At 48.2% G+C, this 22,916-nt stretch overlaps 1 protein-coding gene across 2 annotated transcripts in view; it reads right to left on the bottom strand.

Moving 5' to 3' along the window:
- ADAMTSL3 (ADAMTS like 3) overlaps window positions 1–22,916 on the bottom strand; it is a 355,448-nt gene that overhangs the window by 8,252 nt on the left and 324,280 nt on the right. The window contains exons 26-30 of one of the 2 annotated variants that reach the window (XR_007149622.1): window positions 16,362–16,545; window positions 12,675–12,879; window positions 9,848–9,948; window positions 4,917–5,131; window positions 1,658–3,343 (exon numbers count right to left, since the gene is read on the bottom strand). Coding sequence is in view for 1 of the 2 variants with exons in the window: in XM_047846695.1 (XP_047702651.1) it covers window positions 3,237–3,343; window positions 4,917–5,131; window positions 9,848–9,948; window positions 12,675–12,879; window positions 16,362–16,545 (812 nt within the window). In the remaining variant the exon portion in view is untranslated. Of the gene's footprint in view, window positions 1–1,238; window positions 3,344–4,916; window positions 5,132–9,847; window positions 9,949–12,674; window positions 12,880–16,361; window positions 16,546–22,916 lie in introns of those variants that run through there. The other variant, XM_047846695.1, reaches the window with a different exon arrangement.

The raw sequence follows: 22,916 nt of genomic DNA, 5'->3' as shown, positions 1-22,916 counted from the left end.
TAGGCGTGAATAAGACATTGGAAGAGAGTACACATGGGCCACTTAGCCCGGGGAATTCGGGGAAAGCTTCTTTAAGGAGAGGACAGCTGAGCTGAATCTGGAATGGTGAGTGGGAACTTGCCAGGTCAGGAAAAGCGGGACAGCGGGAACAGCATGAACGCAGGTACAGAGTGATCTCCAGAGTCTGTGCAAGAGAGAGTTCCAAATGTGGTGGTGGAAAGCTGGAGTCACCTGACCTGCCATCGCCTTAAGGTCTCCTTGAAATATGTGCTGTGCAGGGACACACACACAAACCCCATTGTAACAGCACCAGAAACCTGTAATATTTTTTATTTTTTATTTAAAAAATTTTTTTTTCAACGTTTTTATTTATTTTTGGGACAGAGAGAGACAGAGCATGAACGGGGGAAGGGCAGAGAGAGGGAGACACAGCATCGGAAACAGGCTCCAGGCTCCGAGCCGTCAGCCCAGAGCCCGACGCGGGGCTCGAACTCACGGACCGCCAGATCGTGACCTGGCTGAAGTCGGTCGCTTAACCGACTGTGCCACCCAGGCGCCCCCAGAAACCTGTAATATTTAACAGCCTGCCACATTCTAGAAGGAGTTCTCACTAGGCCAAACTTGGACGAATCCAATGAAGAAAGGAGGACAATCCAGAGAGAAGGGGCAGTAGGAAATTTCCAGCCTCACCCCATCCCATCTCCACGGGTCTCCCTGCAGATCCTTGTTGTGGAAAATGAGCCCACAGACCCAGAGACTAGGAAGAAAGGCCTTGTGGTTTGTAAGAACTGCTCGGGCAGCGCTAAGAGTGAATCCTAGTGTTAAACGAGGGACTTTGATTCCTCACCAACCGCGGCCAAAAAGTCTTTAGGTGCAGACACGGTCGGTCGGTCCCTATAACCCTCTTAATGATCCCAAATCAAAGATGATTAGTACTTCTTGGTTTCCTACCACCACCTACTTCTAAACCTGTCTCAGGCTGTCCATTTGGGACTTCTTTCCACCCTTTCTGCCCTTGACATCGTTTTCACTCTAATGCGCAGGGTATCAACGACGGGGGGAGGGAGTGAGAGTTGAATTTCTATGTGATCCGCCCTGAATCCTCTAACCCCCATTTCACAAGACGATCCAGGCCTGTGAACCCATCAGGTCCGCTCCCAGACCCACAAGAAGGCTGACCCAGGCGACAAAATCAGAAAACAATACAAACAAGCCACTCACGTGTCTAAGGATGCCACTGAATAATCAAATTTATTTCTGAATCACTTAAGGGTCATGAAAGAAACATTAACTCTTATGTTATAGAAACAGTAGTAAAATACAGTACACAGGAACATCGTTTGAATGGTAACAAAAGTACAAGAAAATTAGCGACTTTAAATACAAAGGTGAAGCAATTTAATAAGAAATTTTGTTAATAAGAAAAATATATGTCCCATGTCTTTATTACATACTGTACAAAATAAAATATTGCACCTTTAAGTCATATAATAAATATATACAAAGAGTATTTTACAAATGATCTTTCTTTTAATTTAAAATCCTTCAACAATCAAGGGTGATTGATGATTAACAACCCACGGGCTGGTGTGTGTGCCCTTCCCCATCCCCATCCATCCCGGCCACCAAACCCTCCACGTACAGTAGTGTTTGTCACCAGTGTCCGTGAGGCTAAAGTCAGAACACGAGGGCTGGTGCTCAGAATGTGGTCGAGAGACTCAGCGAGCTCGTCCACAGACACGTCCAAAGACCAAACGCGCTGCTCACGTCTTTGTGATCAGGTCCAGAGCCACCTGCTTCGGGGGATGTCGTGGCCGGTGCGCTGGGGGCAGCACACGGGTGCGGGTGGCTGGGTCGCCACGTAAGCACGGACGGCCACTGACTTGGGCTTGTGTGCCATCTAAAGCAGTAATTGGCAGGATATAAGGGAAGGGGCGCCATAACCAAATTGGCTTTCGAACTTTCATGCTAGCCCCAGACTACTTCCGCAGAAACACTTACTCCAGGTTTACCCTCCAGCCTGACACTGTCACCAACACCAGCACTGGCCCCAGTTCGAACGCAACCCAACACAACCCGTCCTGGTCCCGACCCTAACCTCAACCCCCAAAGCCAACTCCAGCCTTCACCCTACTATAATTTCCATTCTCAGCTAACCCGATCCTAAAACTAACACGAACCCTACACTTACTCACCAAATCCTAACTCTGACCTCTAGCCCCAACTGTAACTTCTAGCCTCACCCAAATTCACTTTGGATTTACCGACAAATCAGTCTGAAGGAAAACAATGCTTTACTATAAACAAGTCTTTCCAACCACCGTGTTTCATACTTAGATTACTTTCTTATCATCTTCCCGAAATAAGAACCCTCAGGAATACTATCGTGTGCATAAATTAGGCGTAATAAGGCTTTGATTTTCTGTTTGTGTGCAAGAGAATAGTGCTCAGAAGAAGTCTCATTCACAGCTCTTAAAAGAAAGCTTTGACGGCACTTCAAAATCAGCAGAAAAGGTGAATTCCCCCTCTCCTTTGATTTCCGAGATGCCTCATTTGGTCACAGATAGAGCTCCATGGTCGTGAAGTTGGCAGCAAGGTTTCCTCTGTGGTTTCTTCCACCGGTTCTCTAAGCGTAAGGGCAAGACACAGCTCCCCGCCCCCAGGATCCTCGGATCAGTCGGTGCGACTGCCTCTCGTTCACAGCCTGGGCTTCGGGACCCATCAAAATGCCACTAGCACCAATCACGCCATCTCAATGGCGACTGGCCAGGGCTTCCAGAGTGTAAACGCTTTATAAACCTGTTGAAACCCTAAAGCTTGGGAGAAGAGGAAGTCATCGGTTGCCGTGTGTCCCTCAAGACTTCGGGACGCCGTATGCTATTAGCCTACACGTCACGGGAGGAAGCATGCGACCACGCCCTGGGGACCTGGGCGATTTCCTGATGAGGAGGACACGGGGAGGTCCCACGTGCCATGGCACGCCTGCCACGGTACGCTCGTTGGTCCCGGATGCATCGCTTCAAAGAGCTGGAATTAAAGACCGGCCGTGGTGAAAACGACAGCACAAAACGCCACCAGCGGTGAGTTTGCATCGACCTGTTTGCATGCAGAATCTAGAGTGTTTTTTGTGTTTTTTTAAAAAAGAAATAACATGTTTTTGAACCGGCTACGTGGGGGAAAGAGCTTCTACACTTCTGGTCTCTTCTTCACAGCAGCGCTACGACCCTTCCACAGGTTTACCCTTCCAGACACGTCCAGCAGCACCTTTGTTTGTAGACATCGAGCGAACACAAGTTGAGATGCTTTACAAACATACAGTAGTGGGTGGTGTCCATGCAGGCTCCTGCAGGGAAGAAAAAACCAGATATCCGTGGAACGCAGAGCTCGTGGGCGACGCAGCTTAAATGCTGTGGTTTCTTTTTATGTTTTTATTTTATTTTTGAGAGAGAAAGACAGACAGCACGAGCAGGGGAGGGGCAGAGAGAGAGGGACTGAGCCACCCAGGCACCCCTTAATGGTTTTGTAGCGTTTATTCATTTTTGAGAGACAGAGAGAGACAGAGCACGAGCAGGGGAGGGGCAGAGAGAGAGGGAGACACACACGCACGGAATCCAAAGCAGGGTCCAGGCTCCGAGCTGTCAGCACAGAGCCCGACACAGGGTTCGAACCCATAGGAGATCATGACCTGAGCTGAAATCGGATGCTTAACCAACTGAGTCACCCAGGAGCCCTGAGATGTAGTTTTAAAAAAAATCCTCTGAGGGGCGCCTGGGTGGCTCAGTCGGTTGGGCGTCCGACTTCAGCTCAGGTCATGGTCTCGCGGTTTGTGAGTGCGAGCCCCACGTAGGGTTCTGTGCTGACAGCATGGAGTCTGCCTGGGATTCTCTCTCTCCCCCTCTCTCTCCACACCTGTGCCACTTACACTCTCTAGCTCTCTCTCTCAAAAATAAATACACATTAAAAAAATCTTTTGAGAAAAATAAGATAAAGACAGAGAGGGAGGCAAACCATAAGAGACTCTTAAAGACAGAGAACAAAGCGGGGGCCGCTGGAGGGGAGGTGGGAGGGGGGATGGGCTAAACGGGGGATGGGCGTAGAGGAGGGCACCTGTTGGGACGAGAGCACTGGGTGTTACAGGTAAGAGATGAATCACTCTGTTCTACTCCTGGAGCCGAGACGACACTCTATGTTAACTAACTTGAGAATAAGTTTTAAACAAAAATGTCCCATAGTTATGTCTTGCGCCAGAAACTAATGCAGCGCTGTGTGTCAGCTGGACCCAAATTTTAAAAAGCGGAGAAAGCCCCCACGAGGCTGGGGTTAGAGCCACGACTCTGCACTAGGCTCAGAAGCACAGTGGGCTCCCCACTTAGCCGGCCGCGCGGCCTCACGCCGCTCTCCAGGGCCTCGCCGCCCTCCTGGCCTCCGTCTTTCCTCTCAGTGCTTGGAACGGCAGGGGTGTGGACCCCTTGGCAAACCGATACAAGCTAGGAGCCTGCTCCCTGGCTACGTATATTTATGATTACATTTTGCAAAAATAATATAATAACTATAATATACGAATAACATAAAAATATATGCCTACGTGAACATATAATCGTACAAACAGGTCAAATCTTTAAGAATCGCTGTCCCAGCAGATGCGAGCCGCAGGCAGGAGGGGGTGCGGTGAGGCTGACAGAGGCGGGAGGAGGCAGTGGGAGCCAAGGCCGCGGACATCCAGCTGGTTCGACGGCTCTTCCCGAAAGGACACCGAGCTGTACCCGCATCCAAGGGGCTAATCTCCCAGTGCCCCAAGATGCCACCTGCACCCCGGATGGCCCGTGGGCCGTGCCACCAGCCACTGGCGAGGGAGGCACCCCCGGGTCTTGCCGGGACAAGGCTGGGGTGCTGGCGGGCCCGACAGGGGTACGTACTATGGCAGGAAGGCCCCACGCAGTGCCGCCAGGAAGCCGGTTTCTTTTTCTGCACGCAGTGTCTCTCGGCCACGGGCCAGCAGCTCCTGGTGTGGACGCAGTCGACCCTCCGGGACTGGAAGCCCCTGCCGCAGGCCGCCGTGCAGGGCCTCCAGGGGCCGGGGCGCCAGCACGCGTCACACGCCCCGGATGAGCAGTTCCCCTTCAAGGTGGGTCTGAAAGAGGGGGAAAAAAGGAAAAGAAAAAGGGAAAAAAAAATGGAAAATGGGAGAAGCAGGGTGTCACTTCGTGCTGAGATCAAGCCTTTTCCCGTGCCATTATTTTCCGCGTCCTCGAGGTTCGCCGATCCGGACCCTGCTGGCCAGGAAGCCGACTTGTGTTGGGCACGGCTGGCTGATGAGGAAGGTGGTGGCCCCGTCGTGACAGTGAGAGGCGAGCACACACGTGTTTCTGCTCACTTCTAACACCAAGTTAAGACACCTCCCCCCACCGCCCCCAAAAGACACACTGTCCAGAGAAAGCCAGAGCGGGTCAGTCTAGGCAAGGAAGCGGGCATGGCTCACGGTCTGTATGCTTCCTCCACTTTGCTGGCAAGCTGAGTTTTGTTTATCTGAGCCCTGGAGGTATGTCCGGGCATGAGTGCGAATCTGTGCGAGCAACCTTGTCTGCTACGAGACGGCACTCACTCTTCCATTTACAATATGGCCACACCAGGCCTCGTGCTCAGAGTTAGCAAAGACCATCTGGGGAGAGGGATCCGTCTGTGGCTCCTTACCCTTTAGGACAGAACAGAAGGTTGGTACCCTCTGGTTTTTGAGGACATTTACCCAGAGGGCAGAGCCACCCTAGAGGGCCCGCGCTTGCTCCCCGAGCCAGGGCTCCTGGGAGGTATCTTTGCGCTACACGGGAATGTCTCCCACCCCACAGGTGACTGGAAGACAGCCCTAGCTTGGCTGAGCCGGTTCAAGAACTGTCTTTCCTCCGTGAGCCTGGAAGTTTCTGGAATAAGACCTATAAACCTGAAGGCTGGAGCAATGGTGGCCATGTTGTGCCACACAGGCCAGAGAAATAGGAAAAAAAAAATTCAGAAGAGACAAAGAATGAAGCAGAAACACAGCAAGCGGCAGAGACAAAGGGGGAAAACCCCCAGGAACTTCTCATTTCTTGGTCACGGTCCTTCCTGTGGTCTGACGGCGTTCTCTCCCTTTGGATTCTTGAGACACGTCTGTATATTCCCATAAAAGGCTCCTTACCAGGGGTGCCTGGGTGGCTCAGTCTGTTAAGCACCCGACTTCAGCTCAGCTCATGGTCTCACAGTTTGGGAGTTCGAGCCCCACGTCGGGCTCTGTGCTGACAGCTCGGAGCCTGGAGCCTGCTTCGGATTCTGTGTCTCTCTCTGCCCCTCCCCTGCTCGCGCTCTATCTCTCTCAAAAGTAAATAAGCATTTAAAAAATGTTTTAAAAAGGCTCCTTACCAGGGCACATGATCCATAAGGAGAGTAGAAACACCACTGGACATGGAGGAAGATGGAGAAAATTGTGATAACCTGATCATCTCCAGGGGAGAGAATGTTACATGTAGTTGAAAGCAGTACTTTGATTAGCCAGGAGGGGGAGACTCCATCAAAATGTTTTTACTTAAACAACACCATCCCCTCAAACTCTTTAAGATTTTACATGGGAAGAGGAGGAGGCTATCCTATTAATTACAGGGCTTTTATTTTCCCCAGTGGTTATGAATCGTAGTTGTTTCAGACAACTGGGCATAGACCCAGCACCGCTCGGCCATACCACGCACAGATGAGCTTTTACTACTGAAAAAAGGTGGAACAAATACTCACCGAATACGCACAAAAACATGTGTTTTAAAAGGAGACCAAACTGTTGCGCCCAAGTGCTGGGCGGTCCTGTCTTTTTTTTTTTTTTTTTTTAATTTTTTTTTCAACGTTTTTTACTTATTTTTGGGACAGAGAGAGACAGAGCATGAATGGGGGAGGGGCAGAGAGAGAGGGAGACACAGAATCGGAAACAGGCTCCAGGCTCTGAGCCATCAGCCCAGAGCCCGACGCGGGGCTCGAACTCACGGACCGCGAGATCGTGACCTGGCTGAAGTCGGACGCTTAACCGACTGCGCCACCCAGGCGCCCCGGTCCTGTCTTAATGAGAAATCTCCCACCTTTTCTGCATAAATCATTCCGAGCTGACTTTTGTTGTTTCAGGCGCCCGAAGGACCCAAACTGACGGGGCCAATCTCCGCTCTGATGGAAGGCAGGTCCCGGGGTGGGGAGCGGAAGGGGCGGGCAGGAGGAGCCACAGAGCCCATGACAGATGGGAGGACATGGGGAGCTAGGGACCAACACAGAAGCAGAAGTTCTGGAGGCTGGGCATTGACTGAGGACCCAGAGAAAGAACCTAAGGTTGGTCCAGCACAGAGATCTCACCTCCTCCCAGCCGGGGACAGGACTGGGGATGGGGACGGGGGGACATCTGAGCGAGGGGGACACGGTCTGGGCATGGGTGCTACACACACCTGTGCTTCCCTGTAGAAAACAGGAGAGTAGAAATGGTGCTAAAAATCGCAAAGCAACCCTGTTTCTACGCGTCCTCCTCAATGTCTCAACTTTGCAAAGCTAACAGCGCGAGAGAAAAGCACCGGGATGGAACAGCAGGGCGGCCAAGCCTGGAGGAAGCAGAGATGACGGAGAAAACGAAAGGCAACTTGACCCCTCCTCGCCTCCCCCCAGCTCCAGAAATTTTTCTTCTATTCTTTCTTCTAAATGCTTCCACCGTTTCGGTTCATCTCCACAACTCTTTTCCTAAAACCCCACTTTGTCACACAACTGAGCCTCCTGATAGACCCCCCCCCATGCCTTTGATCCTCTCTAGTATGTCTTGGCATCTTATTTTCGCTGCCATTGGTTGGAGAGCGCGTGGCGAATCTAGCACGTGTCCTGGAGGAAAGACAACGTGGCTGCAGCGCCAACAGTGCGGGTGTGTGAGGTCTGGGATGAGGCGGTGAGGGCAGGGAAGAGTTGACTGTGCAGTGTTCTCTAGGCCACGTTGCATACTTTGGCCACCCTTCCTACTCAGAGCAAGGGAAGCCTCTAGCGGGACTTGAATCCCACAGGGCGGTGGGGTGTCGTGGAGGTGCGATCAGACGTGGTTCTGGAAAGGATTGCTCAGGCTGCAGTGTGGAGGCTGGAAAGGAGCAGCAGGTGGAGGGTGACCAGTTGGACGGCCTGGCTGCCGGTAATCGTGGGAGGGATGGAAAAAAGTGGATGGGTTTGCGAAAAAAATACAAAGTGCCAAAAGGCATATAAAAAGTAATCAGAAAAGTATGAATTACAGTAAGATGTGATTTTTCACCCGCCAGATTGACAAAAATTTTTACAAAGACTGAAAACCTATTAAAATGTTCATGAAAAGGGGGGAACTCTCATATACTCCCGGAATAGGCAATTTTGATGGTAACTTAGTATCAGAATGAACAGCCCTGTCAATCCCGTTCCATACCAAAAACTATCCTCCAAGAATACAACCCTTCGTGCAGAAAGATATATGCCTACTGCAGTCCTGAAATGCCTACGGCAGTATTTGTAATAGCAAAAACAAACACACACACAAACAACAACAACAACAAAAAAACCCCAAACAATCAAATGTCCATCAGCAATGGAATGAGGTAATGTGAAACACAACAACGAGAAAGAACAAAGTGAATCTTATGTACTAAGATGGGGAAGACGTATCGATAAGGAGAAAAAAAAAACAAGTGTCAGGAAAATACACCCAGAAAGCTCAATCCATGCAGTTAAGTGTCTGTGTTGTAAGTGTTCCTTTGAGAATGCAAAGTAAAACATTTGGGATAATTGATATCAATCTGTGTGTGGTCTCTGTCTTCTCAGCAAAAGACAGAACTAGGTTGCCTGTTGAGAAGGAGGGCAGCTGTTCCAAACATTTTCCATTTGAGGAAAATAGTTCTGGCCTGAGTTGTGTTGCAGGGAATAGGAACCACAGCTGATACTACGTCGCCAAGCCTTACTGAAGGCTCAAGATGGAAAGTGAGCCAGCTTTCAAGGTCATCTCATTTTTGCCAGCAACACTCAGGGCGGAAGGAGGGAAAAGGAGCCATATGTGGAGCATCTCGATGATCCAGGCTTCTTAGGTACTTTACATTAGAGCAGCTACTCAAAACCTCCCAACTGTAATTGTACACGGGTGGTAACGCTCCCTCCCGCACACGAGGAGGCCAGGTAACCCCCATCACACAACGCGAGAGTGGGAGAAGTCCAAAGTCTCTCATTCACGTGCTTTCGGCTCTCTCCCTCACTCTGGGCTGGCTGGGGCTCACCTCTCTGGGACGGTATGGGGGGGAAGGAGTCTGGGTCTCTGCGTGACCTCATGGAACAACACCTTCTACCCCAAGCCATCCACCAGCTTAGACTTCTACTAAGAGGAAAGCAGAGTCCTTTCTGGTTTAAGCCCCTTAACAAGGCAAACGCCTTTGTCATTCTCTGCTAAACCACTGTGCCAAAATAGTTCAACAAAACAAAACTATCAAAATAGTTTCTAAGCGGAGGAATACAGTAAGTAGTTCACTGAAAACACGAGGAAGATTTAATCTGTGAACTTCAGTGTTATTAGGCTTTACCAACTTTGTGTACGGAAGGAAAAATATCTATTCTCACTGCTACTCTATTTTGTTCCCCTCTTTGGGGTATCTCTCTACCCGTTTAACGTTCAAATGATTTGTAACTGTAATAGTACGTGATGACTGATATTTCAGTATAATGCATACTGCCCGGGATGGCGGTATAGGAATCGTCAATTATGAGAAGGGAGTAGACAGGAGACATCATTCCATTCCCAGGCGGCCACAGCCACTGACCGAGGCGGGAGAGGTTTCGCGTCGCCCGAGGGCAGGGCCAGTACCTGCTTCGGTCGTCACAGCCCGAGTCAGAGCTGTTGTGGCCTTGACAAGCTGCGCGATGCTGTGGCATCCTCGCTGTGCGACCCAGGCAACGCGCAGGGCACTGTAACGAAAGCAGAGTGCAGCACGGACGACCTTGTGAGCTCAGGCATGCTGTGGTACCAAGGTCATGTACGGAGGGGCACTGCCGGGGGAAGGTCGGCTACAGGGAACCAGCTGTCCCCAGGGGAGGTCAGGGAGGGTGGGGGTGCAGCTCTGAGGACCAGGCAGCCCTCCTTCAGGGCCAAGAAGACACCCGAGGACCTTCCACCTCCACTTTCCCCCTCCCCCGCCCGGAAACGTAGACCATCTCTGGGGAGAAGGGAAAAGAACAGGGCCAATCTGTAATCGACAGGGCTTAGGTCCTGATAGGACTGTGCTTAAAAGCATAGGCAACTGTCAAGTTTGGGTTTTCCTGCCCTGTGCAAAAGCGGAGGCTTCTGTGTTAAGGTGAGTTCAGTTATAGAAAAAAAAGAAGTTTTTTGACGTGCAATTCTTAAATTTTCATGTCCTAATGCATATTACTTTTTCCTTATACTTTGTTTTCTCCTTGCAAAGGCCTTGACCTCATGCCGATTCTATTCCTGTTCACCTTCTCAGTCATGCCCTTTGTAGCACAAGGGTGTTTAATTTTCACGTAGCCCAACTACGTTGTCATCGTTTTCGGTATCGTACCTAAAAATCCACTTGCTAACCCAAAGCATGAAGATTCATGTCTACATTTCTTCCAAGACCTCTGTAGTTTCAGCTCTTGAATTTAGGTCTCTGATACACTTGGAGTTAATCTCTTGCATACGGTATAAGCTAGGGGTCCAACTTCATTCTTCTGTGCGCGCGGGTATCCAGTTGTCTGGAACCATTTGCCAGAGAGGTTATTCTTTCTCCACTGAATGGTCTCGTCCCCCTTGTAGGAAGCCAACCGACACTGATACAGAAATTTATCTCTCGACCTTAAGCTAAAGTCTATTCTAGCGATCTCTAGATCTATCCCCTGTCTACCCACACTGCCTGGATGACTACAGCTCTGTGCTAAGTTTTGAAACTAAGAAGTCTGAGCCCTCCAACCTTGTTCTTTTCTCAAGATGGTTTTGGTGATTCCGGGTCCTTTCTATTTCCATATGAATTTTAGGGATTAGCTCGTCAGTATCTGCAGAGAAGCCAGCTGGGAGATTTTACGGGGATTGTGTTGAATCCGTCGATCAATGTGGAAAGTGTTCTCAGCTTCACGTTAAGTATTCTGATCCATAAATATGGGATGCCTTTCCATTTATTTAGATCTTCTTTAATTTTCTTTAAAAAAAACCTTGGCAGTTTAACAATAGCTTTTTAAGCAATTCTTCCCCTGTGATTAATTACCTTTGAACATTGAACCCGCTTAACATGGGTCTGCGTGTGTCGTACCATTACACTGCGCAACTCGGGGCTACTGTCCCGCACTGATGCTGTCCTGTCTCACTTACAACTGCTTCGCGGCAGCTGAAACACCACATTCAGAAGGTCTCTCCGCACCTCTAGTGAGTGGATTTTCCCCAAAATTTCCTGTGCTCATTTGTTCTCCCGTGTGAATGTCAAAATTATCTTAAGTTCCCCAAAAGCGTTCTGCCGTAGTCTTAGCTGAAATTATATCACATGTTTCGGCTCATTTAAGGAAGCAGACACCTTTACAGTTTAGAGGGTTCCTTTATTCGGCCTACTTTTCAACAATGTTTTCAACCATGTCTTCTATTTGTCTTCATGGGATAATTTTCTTTATTGGTTAATTTTATGTGTCAGCTTGGCTGGGCCACGGTGTGCCCGGATATTTGGCCAAGCACGATTCTGGGTGCTTCTGGGAGGGTGTTTTTAGATCAGATGAACATTGAAATCAGTAGTCAGGGGAAAGCAGATTGTTCCCTCTAACGTGGGTGGGCGCCACCCAATCAGTTGAAGGGCTGGAGAGAACACAAAGACTGGCCCTCCCCCTCAAGTAAGAAAGAACTCGTCCTGACTCAGACTGTCTTTGAACTGGGATATCGGCTTTTTCCTGCTTCTGGACTTGAACCGAAGCACTGGCTCTTCCTGGGTCTCTAGCCTGCTGGCCTTTGGGCTAGAATGACAATAGCAGCTGTCTGCAGCTCTTGGGACTTGCCAATCTCCATAACTGCATGAGGTAATTCCTTATAATAAAGAATAAGAAGAGGAAGAGGCCCCAGAAATCTCTTTCTCTCTCTCTCTCTGTCTCTCTCTCTCCAGAGAAGAGGTCACATGAGGACACAGTGAGAAGGTGACTGTCTAAGCCGGAAAGAGAGGTCTCACCGAAACCAACTCTGACAGAACTCGATCTTGGATTTCCAGCGTCCAGAATTGTGAGAAAATAAACTTCTGCTCTTGAAGGCACCCAGTGCGTGGTATTCTGTTTCAGCAGCCGTAGCAGGCTAATGAGGTTCCTACACATTTCTTTAGAATTGTTTTCCCGAATATTTTTTTATTTATACTGTTGTTCCAGGTGGTATTGGGGGAGGGTTATGAGACTTTTGTGCCCTTATTACTAATGTCCCTCTGCTCCTTTTCTTGGAGGCTGCTCGTCAGCCTGGGAGCTTGTTCCTGTACGGCTGCATTCTAAGAACCCGACTGTGATTTGCCTTTGTATCAGAAGACACAGAGACACTCCAGCTCTAATCCTGGAGGTCAGGCACCTACATTCGTTTTAGAGATCAATCAGACCACCCGCCCCCCCAAATCGAAAATAATGCATTAGAAGGAAAGTGATGATTCCGGTACCCTGAAAACACTAGATTCGTCCAGCTTTACCTGGCCCCCCGGTCCAACGACCCACTGGCCGCACGGGTGACTGGAGCACGGCCTTCCTCCCAGAGGCCTGTCTTTGGGAGCGCAGGCCCTCGGAGACGTCACCTGTGTGGCTCCGTTGGCTCTGGTGTGCACGCACGTCACTTGGCGACTGCGGAATCCTTCCCCACAAGACACAGAGCACTCCGACCAGGCACCTGTGAGCCACCTGGGAACAAAAACTATGGCAGCTTAGGAAGGACAGGGATGTCAGACACCACAGGGAGTGTCTCGAAAAGAAAAAAAAAACAATGCTAACACTGCGACCGTTTGGGGGCCATACACTTCTCTGGGGGGATGGACAGCACCACAGAGAACTCCCAGCTCTATTCCCAGCTTTTCTTTTATTCAGGGGAGCAACTGGAATTAGCAGGTGGCGACGAGGAACACAGGGGTGGGGTGGGGCCGTCTCCAAGTATATAAGAGCACTTGCACGGCTCCAGAGAGTAGAGCTGGGGCAAAATGAGGTGGAAATTAAAAACAAAAAAGTGGGTTTCAATTCATTGAAACCAAAGGGAAGAAAATATTTTCAAAGCACCGATGTGCTGTTTGCTCTGACAGATTTACATGTTATCCCTATTCTTGGAGGGAAGAAACCAACGTCCAAAGGGGTAAATAACTTGGTCGTGGTCGCAGAAAACTACATGCCAACAGAGCTGGATTGGATTCTAGGTTTATCTGACCCTAAACTTCACACTTTAATGACACAGGACACTTGGAACGGGACGTGTCTGAGATGGAGTGCTGTGTCACTAAATATGTTGAAGTTTGGCTGGTTTACCGCAGAGCACGGGTTCCTAACCTGAGCCCTGTGGCTCTCCAAGGGACCACGAGCCTGGATGGGCAAAGAATTACATCTTCACTGTCACTGAGATATAATTTGAGTCCTCCTTCAGTTATAAGAATTTCAGCTGCAAAATACAGTAGTTTTAGCGATACCTGTGTGATTTTGTTACCGATGGAAACCACAGATATTTTTACATGACATTACAATTGTAGCAGGCATCTCAAAATACCATGTATATTCATCACCGCTGCAAAACTAATGTACCGCCAGATCTTACCATTTAGTGTATTAATGGAGAAGCAAACCTATTATTGTATCATAATTTTTAAATATTTTAGTACTGTATTTCAGCATAATTGGTTTCCTTTGTGATCAAATATATTCTGTTTTACAGATTTAAAACCCTTGCTCGGGGCGCGTGGGTGTCTCAGTGGGTTAAACATCCGACTTGGACTCAGGTTACCATCTCACGGTTCGTGAGTTCAAGCCCTGCATCGGGCTCTGTGCTGACAGCATGGAGCCTGGAACCCGCTTCGGATTCTATGTCTCTTTCCTCTCTACCCTTCCCCCACTCATGCTCTGTCTCTCAAAAATAAACAGATGTTCAAAAATCTTAAAACAAACAAACAAACAAACAAACAAACAAAACCCCTTGCTCTGAGAAGGGAGCCACAGGCTTCTCCAGGCAACCCAGAGGCATCCACGGCACAGAAAGACAAAGGACTCTCGACGTGAAGGGCCCCAGAGTGGGGTGACTTCTGTCTGTCTCTTGTAGGTGTGAAAGTGTATGACTGTGTGTGTACTCTAGGGATGTGCAAAAGCTTGAGAACAGTTAATAAATGAGGCTGCTGATAAATTTCTTTTCACGTTGTAAGAATCAAGAGGTGACACAACCCAGCCCCCGCACCTTCCTGCGGCATCACATGGCTGTTTCCTGAGGGAGCGGTGACTCAGCCAAGAGACCTTCCAATGACGGGCACCGGGAGACACATCGGCCAGGGGGCCTCCAACAGCCATGGCCCTCTGAGAACGTCCTCCCGGTGTGACCTGCCCCCCACCTCCTCCAAGGCCCAGGTCAGCGGATCCGGCGTGGGCATTCGCACAAGGGCAACAGACTCTCTAACGTTTGCACCGCCTCCATTTTCTCCTCAGTAAAATGAGGTTGGTAATAGTATCTGCCGCATAGTTGTGCTCAATAAATGCTACTGTTGTTATTATTATTATTATTATTATTTTATTTTCCTGGAGACTTTGGTGCTATTTGCTCAGTTCTCTGCTAGGGACTATGTGATTCAATGAAACCATTCATTCACTTCACGCATACCTGTGGAGGGTGCATAATGGGGCGGACGTTGTGCTAAGTGCTGGGATAAAGTGTCCCGCAAACAGCTGTGGATTTACTGTAGGGCAGACAGTCTAGCGGGACAACGAGACGGACTGTGGGAAGAGCGATAAAGACAGATGATAAAGAAGCAGGAGACCCAAGCAGCACGGGGCCCTGGCTGTGCTCGGAGGGGAAGGTCAGGGACGGTCTCCCTGAAAATAGACAAACGGAAACGTCTAAGTGCAAAGAGAGGGAACAGCGTTCTAGGTAGCGGGAGCGGCATGTGCAAAGACTCTGAGTCAGGAGAATGGCGCATCTGAGAGCCAAGAAAATGGCGTGGAGTGGAGGTCAGGTAACCAGGCCGGATGAGACCAGCAGTGACACGGAGTGGCAGCCCGAGACCCAAGCACGGAGGGGCTTCTGTTCTTGGCCGCACGCCATCAGTCGGGCAGCAAGTGTGTGTGTTAGACACTATTTTAAGAGATTGTTAATGTCTGTTTACTTTTGAGAGAGAGACAGAGACAGAGGCAGACAGACCGTGAGCGGGGACGGGGCAGAGAGAGGGAGGGAGACACAGAATCCGAAGCAGGCTCCAGGCTCCCAGCTGTCAGCACAGAGCCCGACGTGGGGCTTAAACCCACGAATCACAAGATCGTGACCTGAGCTGAAGTCAGAGGCTTAACCGGCTGAGCCCCCAGGTGCCCCACGTAAAGCACTATTTTAGACACAAGGTGAAAAAATGCATAAGACAGACATGACCCAGCGCTAGGGATTTCGGCATTTGCCCTAAGAATGACGAGAAGTGTTTGTTTTAAAGACGATTCTGCTTACAGTGGGAAGAGCCCTCTGGGCGGGGGGGGGGGGGGTGGGGGGTGGGGGGGTGGGGGGGGGTGGGGGATAAGAATCAGGAGGCTCCTGGAGCAGTCCACGTGAGGGGCATTGATGGTGTGAGCTCCCGCACGAACCGTGGAAATGGACAAGAACAGATGCAGGTGGGAGAAAGCGGGGGGCCTGGGGCACAGTCACTGAATCCAGAAGCCTAGTGGCGGGACGGGCTCGGTGGAGATCAGCAGTTGGATTTTGGATGTTCAAAAATTGCTGATTTCTGTCATCCATTACATAGAAAGGTCATTAGTGGTCTTCACCGCCAGGGTGGAATCTAGGGATGGGCACTCTGAACAGGACCTCCACGCGATCTCCGAGGCTCGACCCACAGAACCAGCTCCACTAAGGACGAGGTAGCACTGTGGGTGCAAGGGAGCAGACCTGAGCAGCGATCAAGGGCGAAGGCTCTGAACACAGATTACCTTCTCCGTTTGAACTCTGGCCTTTGCAGCTGTGTGGCCTTGGGGCAACCTTCCCACCTACAAAACAGGAAACTAACGAGGTGCCTGCAAAATGAGCCACACGAAGCACTTAGCGGAATGCCTGGTACCGAGTACCAGCTAAACGCATCTCCGCGATCGCGGCGGTAAATCCAAATTAGCGAGCCTTCGAACACAAGCAAAAAGCTGGTACTGGTAAGAGCAATGACACCTACCTCGAGGGGCAGTCCCGGATGTTACAGGGCTGAAACCCAGCCAGCGGCTTCTGGAGGTGATGGCAAAGGGCCTCACTCACTTCCTGCCCGTTGGCCGTCACACACCGGGGTCTCCGAACTCGGGCTCCCAAGTGCCCGCAGCTGGCGGAACAATGCGTCCAGTTACCGAGCTCCCAAAAAGGCTCTGCAGAAAGGAAATGACATGTCACGACAGCCCCGAATGAGATATGATGATGAGGCTGGAGGGGACGCGGCCGAAGATCAGCAGGGGCTGCCGGTCTGGTTCTTTGAGGAGCACAGAGAGAGTAAACCCATCACACAGTGCATTCCATTTTCCCTCCACTGACTGATTGTAATAACTGGTGGGAGCCGTGGCCGGCGAGGGCCCCTTGGGCCACAGGCTGGAAGAGAGGCTCTTGGAGACCAGCTGGACCTGCCAGAAGCATCCCAGAGAGAGGGAGGAGGTGTTCTGGGCAGCGGGCTGCCTCTTCGGCATTCTCCAAGCAGAGCCAAGAGGACAGGAGGGAGGAGGTCTCCAGGGGCTGCTCTCACCAGTTCTGTGTCTCAAAAGCGGATCAGGCAGAGAAATGGAAGGCCATTTAGCGGGACCTTGGATTAAGCAGTAAGGTTAAAAATGCACTTCGTTCCATTCTTACTTTTCCATTAATTCCTAATCTAAACCTCAGCTTACTCCTGGAACTGCATAAACAATTTGTCACGGAGACATCTGGAAAGGTAAAAATGGGAGTTCCCTTTAGCAAAGTTGAGGCTGACCACCTCCAGGAGTTGTGGCTTATTAATTTCAGTCCTCGTTCCAAACGGCCTTTCCCTTCCCTTTGGACGCTCGGTAAAAAGATGAGGTACAATACGATGATGAAAGACGTGTGTGCGACCACAGAAGGTGCCAAATTTTCCTGTCACAATCACAAGTAATTGATGGCTACCAGCTGTGTCCACAGACTCCCTCACAGAGCAGAGCGATTTCTGTAACTTATTGTTTTCCAGATTTTCCTGCTGATTTTTGAATTTTTGTCTTAAGTTGCATATGGCATCATTGGCAAAACAGAACAGGACATATTTTTAGTTGGGCCTCCAGGATCACAGTTATTTAAAACAGTTTTTTAAAAATAGCTGGGTTTATGGAGAACCTCCCAGGTGACGAGTATGGAATTAGATACTTGGCCATCAATTTTTCACTTATCCTTGTGGCCATCTTGTGAATTAGGTCGGTTTTATTTGCCAAAGTGGGGAAAAAAGCCAAGTGACTTTGCACAAGGTCCTTCCTCCAGAAGGAACAACCAGAAGGAAGGACCTCCACGTGTGTCTGACCCCACATCTAACTTTTTCTACTATGTTCATACTTCACAAACACACCTTGGCACTTCAGGGCAGGACACGTGCATTTCTTTAAAAACGTGGGTTTTTGTTTTTGTGGGTTTTTTTTTTTTTTTTTTTTTTGCATTTAGGTGTAATTCACATACAATAAAATGCTCGGAAATCAGATGTGCTGTTTTATGAGTTTTCCCAATTGTATGTACATTTGTAACTGTGATCCAAAACAAGGCATAACACGCTTCATCACCCAAAAAGTTTCCTCTTAATTGAATCAGTGTTAATGATTAATTAGGTTATTTTAATCGATTATTTTAATCTGAATTATTTTCATCAATTCCCCTCCCCCACCAGGCAATTACTAATTCATCTCCATCAGTATCCATTATTCGTGTCCCTGTTCTGGGACTTCATGCATGCAGTCTTTTGCATTTGGCTTCTTTTGCTTAGCATAACATTTCTGAGATTCACTCGTATTGATGTGCGTATCAGTAGTCCCTTCTCTTTTATTGCTAAATAATATTCCAGTGTCTGAATATGCCATGCTTTGTTTATCCATTCTCCTTGTGATGGTCATCATGAAGGGAAGGCTGCTATGAGCATTCTTGGCCACATTTTGTTGTGACCATGTCTTCACGTTTCTTGCATAAATATCTGCGAGCGGAATTGCTGGGTCAAAGGTAGGTGTGTGGTTAGCTTTATCAGAAACCACCAACACGGTTTTCCAGAGGGGCTGTACCAGATTACGTACTAACCACCAATGTATAAGAGTTTCGGCAGCTTCACATCCTTGCCAAAATCTGGCACTGTCGGTGTTTTTGTTTTCACTCTTCCAGTAGTGGTTTTAATTGTCATTTCCCTGGGTTTCCATGCCACTGTATATCTTCTTTTGTGAACCGTCTGTGCAAGTGTTTTGCCCATTGTCTCTTTTGGGGGATGGGAGGGTTCATGATTATCTTGTAGGAGTTCTTTATATATTCTAGATAGGAATTCCTCATCAGACATACGTGCTGCCAATCTTTCTTCCCAATCTATGACTTATCCATATTCTTAATGGTGCCCTTGATGACCAGATTTTAATAATCTTGATGAGGTTCCAATTGATAATTGTTTTTTGGTTTACGGTTAATGATTTTGGATACAAGAGCATTTGAAAAGATCACATTCACTCTCATGTAAGACTTCTCAATAGCTTCGTGTGTTTTAGGAATAAGCTCTAGAATTTTTTTAAATTGAAGTATAATTAACACAGTGTTACAGTAGTTTCAGGTGTACAATCTAGTGATTCAACAGTTCTGTACATTATTCAGTGCTCATCAAGATAAATGTACTCAATCTTCATCACCTATTTCACCCATCTCCTCACTCATCTCCCCTCTGGCCACCATCAGTTAGTTTTCTGTATTTAAGAGTGTTTTTTTAATCTCTTTTTTCCTTTGTTTATGTTTCTTAAATTCTATATGCGAGTGAGATCATATGGTTTTGTCTTTCTCTGACTTATTTCCCTTAGCGTTATACCCTCTAGCTCCATCCATGTTGTTGCAAGTGGTGAGATTTTGTGGGTTTTTTTATGGCTAATACTCCATTGTGTATATATACAGCAAATCTTCTTTATCCATTCATCTACCGATGGACACTTGGATTGCTTCCCTATCTTGGCTATTGTTAAATAATGCTGCTATAAACACAGGGGTGCATATACCTTTTCAAATTAGTGTTTTCATTTTCTTTGGCTAAATACCCAATAGTGGAATTACTGGGCCATCTGGTAGTTCTATTTTTAAGCTTTTGAGAAACCTCCAAAGTGTCTTCCACAGCAGCCGCACCAATTTACCAATATTCACACCAATGGTGCCCAAGGGTTCCATTTTCTCCACATCCTCACCAACACTTGCTGTTTTCTTGTCTTTTTGATTCTAGCTATTCTGACAGGTGTGAGGTGATATCTCATCATGGTTTTGATTTGCATTTCCCTAATAATGAGTGATGTTGAACATCTCATGTGTCTGTTGGCCATTTGTATGTCTTCCTTGGAAAAATGTCTGTTCAGGTCCTCTGCCCATTTTAGGCAGACTATAGGTTATTTTGATGTTGAGCTGCCTACGTTCTTCATGTATTTCGTATATTACCCCTTATCAGGTATGTCTCCTGTTCAGTAGGCTGTCTTTTGTTTTGGTGATTGTTTCCTTCCCTGTGCAGAAGCTTTTTCTCTTGATGTAGTTCAATTTGTTAATTTTTGCTTTGGTTTCCCTTTTCTGAGAATACATATCTAGGAAAATGTTTTTATGACCAATGTCAGAGATATTACTACCTATGCTCTCTTCTAGGATTTTTATCATTTCAGGTCTCACATTTAGATCTTTAATCCATTTTGAGTTTATTTTTGTATATGCTGTTTACATATACAGCATGTATATGTATATGTATATGTATGTGTATGTGTATGTGTATATGTATATGTATATGTATATGTATATGTATATGTATACGTAGTCCGGTTTCATTCTTTGTGTGTAAGGTACTGGCACATAAACAGACATCAGGATCAAAGGAGGACAGAATATACAATGAGGAAAAGATAGTCTCTTCAACAAATGGTGCTGGGAAAACAGGAATAAATTCTAGTCTTTACCTTGACCTTCAAAGCCCTGAATGATTTGGTCCTCAGCAACCCTCCAACTTCGTTTCATCCACCCTTTCCTCTCCCCCCCACCTGTGTCCCCATCATGTGAGTTTTCTTTGTGTTTCTTTTCTTTTTAAAGTTTTTTTTTAATGTTTATTTATTTTTTGAGAGAGAAAAGAGCACGAGTTAGGGAGGGGCAGAGAGAGAGGGAGACACAGAATCCGAAGCAGGCTCCAGGCTCGGAGCTGTCAGCACAGAGCCTAACGCGGGGCTTGAACTCACGAACAGCGAGATCATGACCTGAGCCGAAGTTCGACACTTAACTGACTGAGCCGCCCAGGTGTCCCTCTTTGTGTTTCCTGACCACATTAAGCTTGTTCCCAGTTAATGGTCTTGCGCTCACTTCCCTCTGCGGGAGAGGCTCCTCCCTCATCCCTATGCATGAATGGCTGGCTCTATGTCATCATCTAGACCTGGGCTCAACTATCACCTCCTTGGGAGGCTGGTCGTGACTTTCTTCACCAAAATGGCCATGTGCAATTGCTGTGCTATCATCCTATTTTGTTTCCTTCATAGCACTCACCACAGAGAAATATCTTGTGTGTGTTTCCTTGTTCGTCGTCCGCCTCCCTGACTAGAGCGCCAACTCCGTGGGGAGCTCTTCTGTCCTGTTCACCACCAGGACAGGGCACGTTATATATTAGGTGCTCAACCAGTCTTCGTTAAATTAATAAATGAGTCTCTCTGAAACGCTGAAGTAGGGATCCACCGAAGGGCTGGCATATTCCAGTTGGTGAAGACGTGGATGTGTATTTGTGTTATGTGCATGTAGGTATGTGCGTGTAGCAGGTGGTCAGACGAGATAGGTGCCATTGGTGAAGCCAATGTTGAAATATTCCAAAGGCTTCAACTGTCCCAGTGGTTTCAGACTCATGATATCCAATTTTTAAAGTCATTGATTCGAGGGAGTTCCTTAGGCTCATGTGCCCTGCTGCATGGAACCCCATCTGCCTTTGCACCTCCCGTGTCTCTGCCTGGAATGCTGTCCTTCCTCTTCCCAGGACCAGCCCTGAGGCCCGCGTGAGGACTTGGTTGTTTCCTCCAGGGGGAGTTAGGGCCCCTTCCTCAGTGCTGCCAGTGGACCCGGCCATCCTTCCATTAGAGCACATGTCACACCGCTTCAGAACACCTGTTCACATGACTGCCTCCCTCTTCAAACCGTGAGCTTCCCAGGGGCTAGGTCCTCTCTTTTCCCCAGCCTGGCAAGAGCTTCCTAGGGGAAGAGTCTTCTCTTTCCCCCAGCGCTGGGCAGACACTTGCAGAATGCTGTAGACTGAATGTGTGTGTCTCCCCCAAACTCAGATGACAAACCCTAACATCCAATGTGATGGTCATAGGAGGGGGCGCCCACGGGAGGGGGCGGGGTCATGAGGGAGGAGCCCCCATGATTGGGACTAGAGTCCTTATAAAAAAGACCCCAGGGAGCTTCTTCACTCCTCCTGCCATGGGAGGACACAGCGAAAAGATGGCTGTGAACCAGGAAGTCCTCACCAGACATCAGATCTGCGGGTGCCTCGATCTTGGACTTCCCAGCCTCCAGAACTGTAAGAAATAGATGTCTGTTGCTTATGAGCCACCGGTCTGTGGTTTTTGTTATAGCAGCTCAAACAGACTAAGACAAATGTTGCATGAATGGATAATGGTGCATTTCCTAATGGTGGTAGTATTCCTGAAAGACGAGAAGAATATATAAATACTCCTGGAGAATGATGTCATAAATAACATGAATAACATGAGCTGGCCTGTTTGATGGGTGGCCCAGCACTATTCTCTTCTTCCAGGCCCTTCCTGCATCCGAGAAGGTGGGAGCCTGGGAACTACATTCTTAGCATCCCTATGTACACAGTTATTCTTTGGGATACTTTCTGCAAAGGAGAGGCACTCGTTCAAGATTTAAAAGGGTGAAATGAAGCAGCCAGTACTGTTCCTGTAGAAACTAAAGCATGAAGTATAACAGGAGCTTCTCTGTGTCCTTCTGTGATTTACCCATTTTTGAGCCACAAGACTCTGAGATCATCAGTACTGGTCTTCTGTGCTTTCGGAATTTCTGACTTTCTTAACCCTACCTCTCTCTCTCTCGGCCTCCTGAAGAGTTTTGCAAGCTTGGAATACTGAGATCAGGTTCTCCTGACCGAACACCGATGCCTAACAAAGTTAGTAAGTCTAGGGAAGAATTTATAAAAAGGGAAGAATGAAGGAATCATTTCCAGAATTCCTAGCAAATCTCCCCTCGGTGAATATTTTACCAAGTTGGCCATCGTTTAGAAACTGGAAAACCAACACCTGTTTTATCACAAATAATGATGCACATCTGGGACATGAGGCCTGCGGGCTTCCCCGGGAGCGATTTCTTTTTCAAAACTGTTTCGATATGGAAGGAATGAGTTGAGCTACAGAAGCCTGAGGGCAAGGGAAAAGCCGGCCAAGTGCCTAGGAATAATTTTACTTATCGAGAAGGGCAAGATACGGAGCATCCTGTAGCTAAATCCTTTTCCTCGCACATGCCTCTCGAATGGCAAATCCTTAAGAAGTCAAAATCT

The sequence above is a fragment of the Prionailurus viverrinus genome, unplaced genomic scaffold, assembly GCF_022837055.1.
Source record: "Prionailurus viverrinus isolate Anna unplaced genomic scaffold, UM_Priviv_1.0 scaffold_40, whole genome shotgun sequence".
NCBI lineage: Eukaryota > Metazoa > Chordata > Mammalia > Carnivora > Felidae > Prionailurus > Prionailurus viverrinus.
Note: the sequence above shows the minus strand (reverse complement) of the source record. Positions and strands in the feature narration are given on the sequence as shown.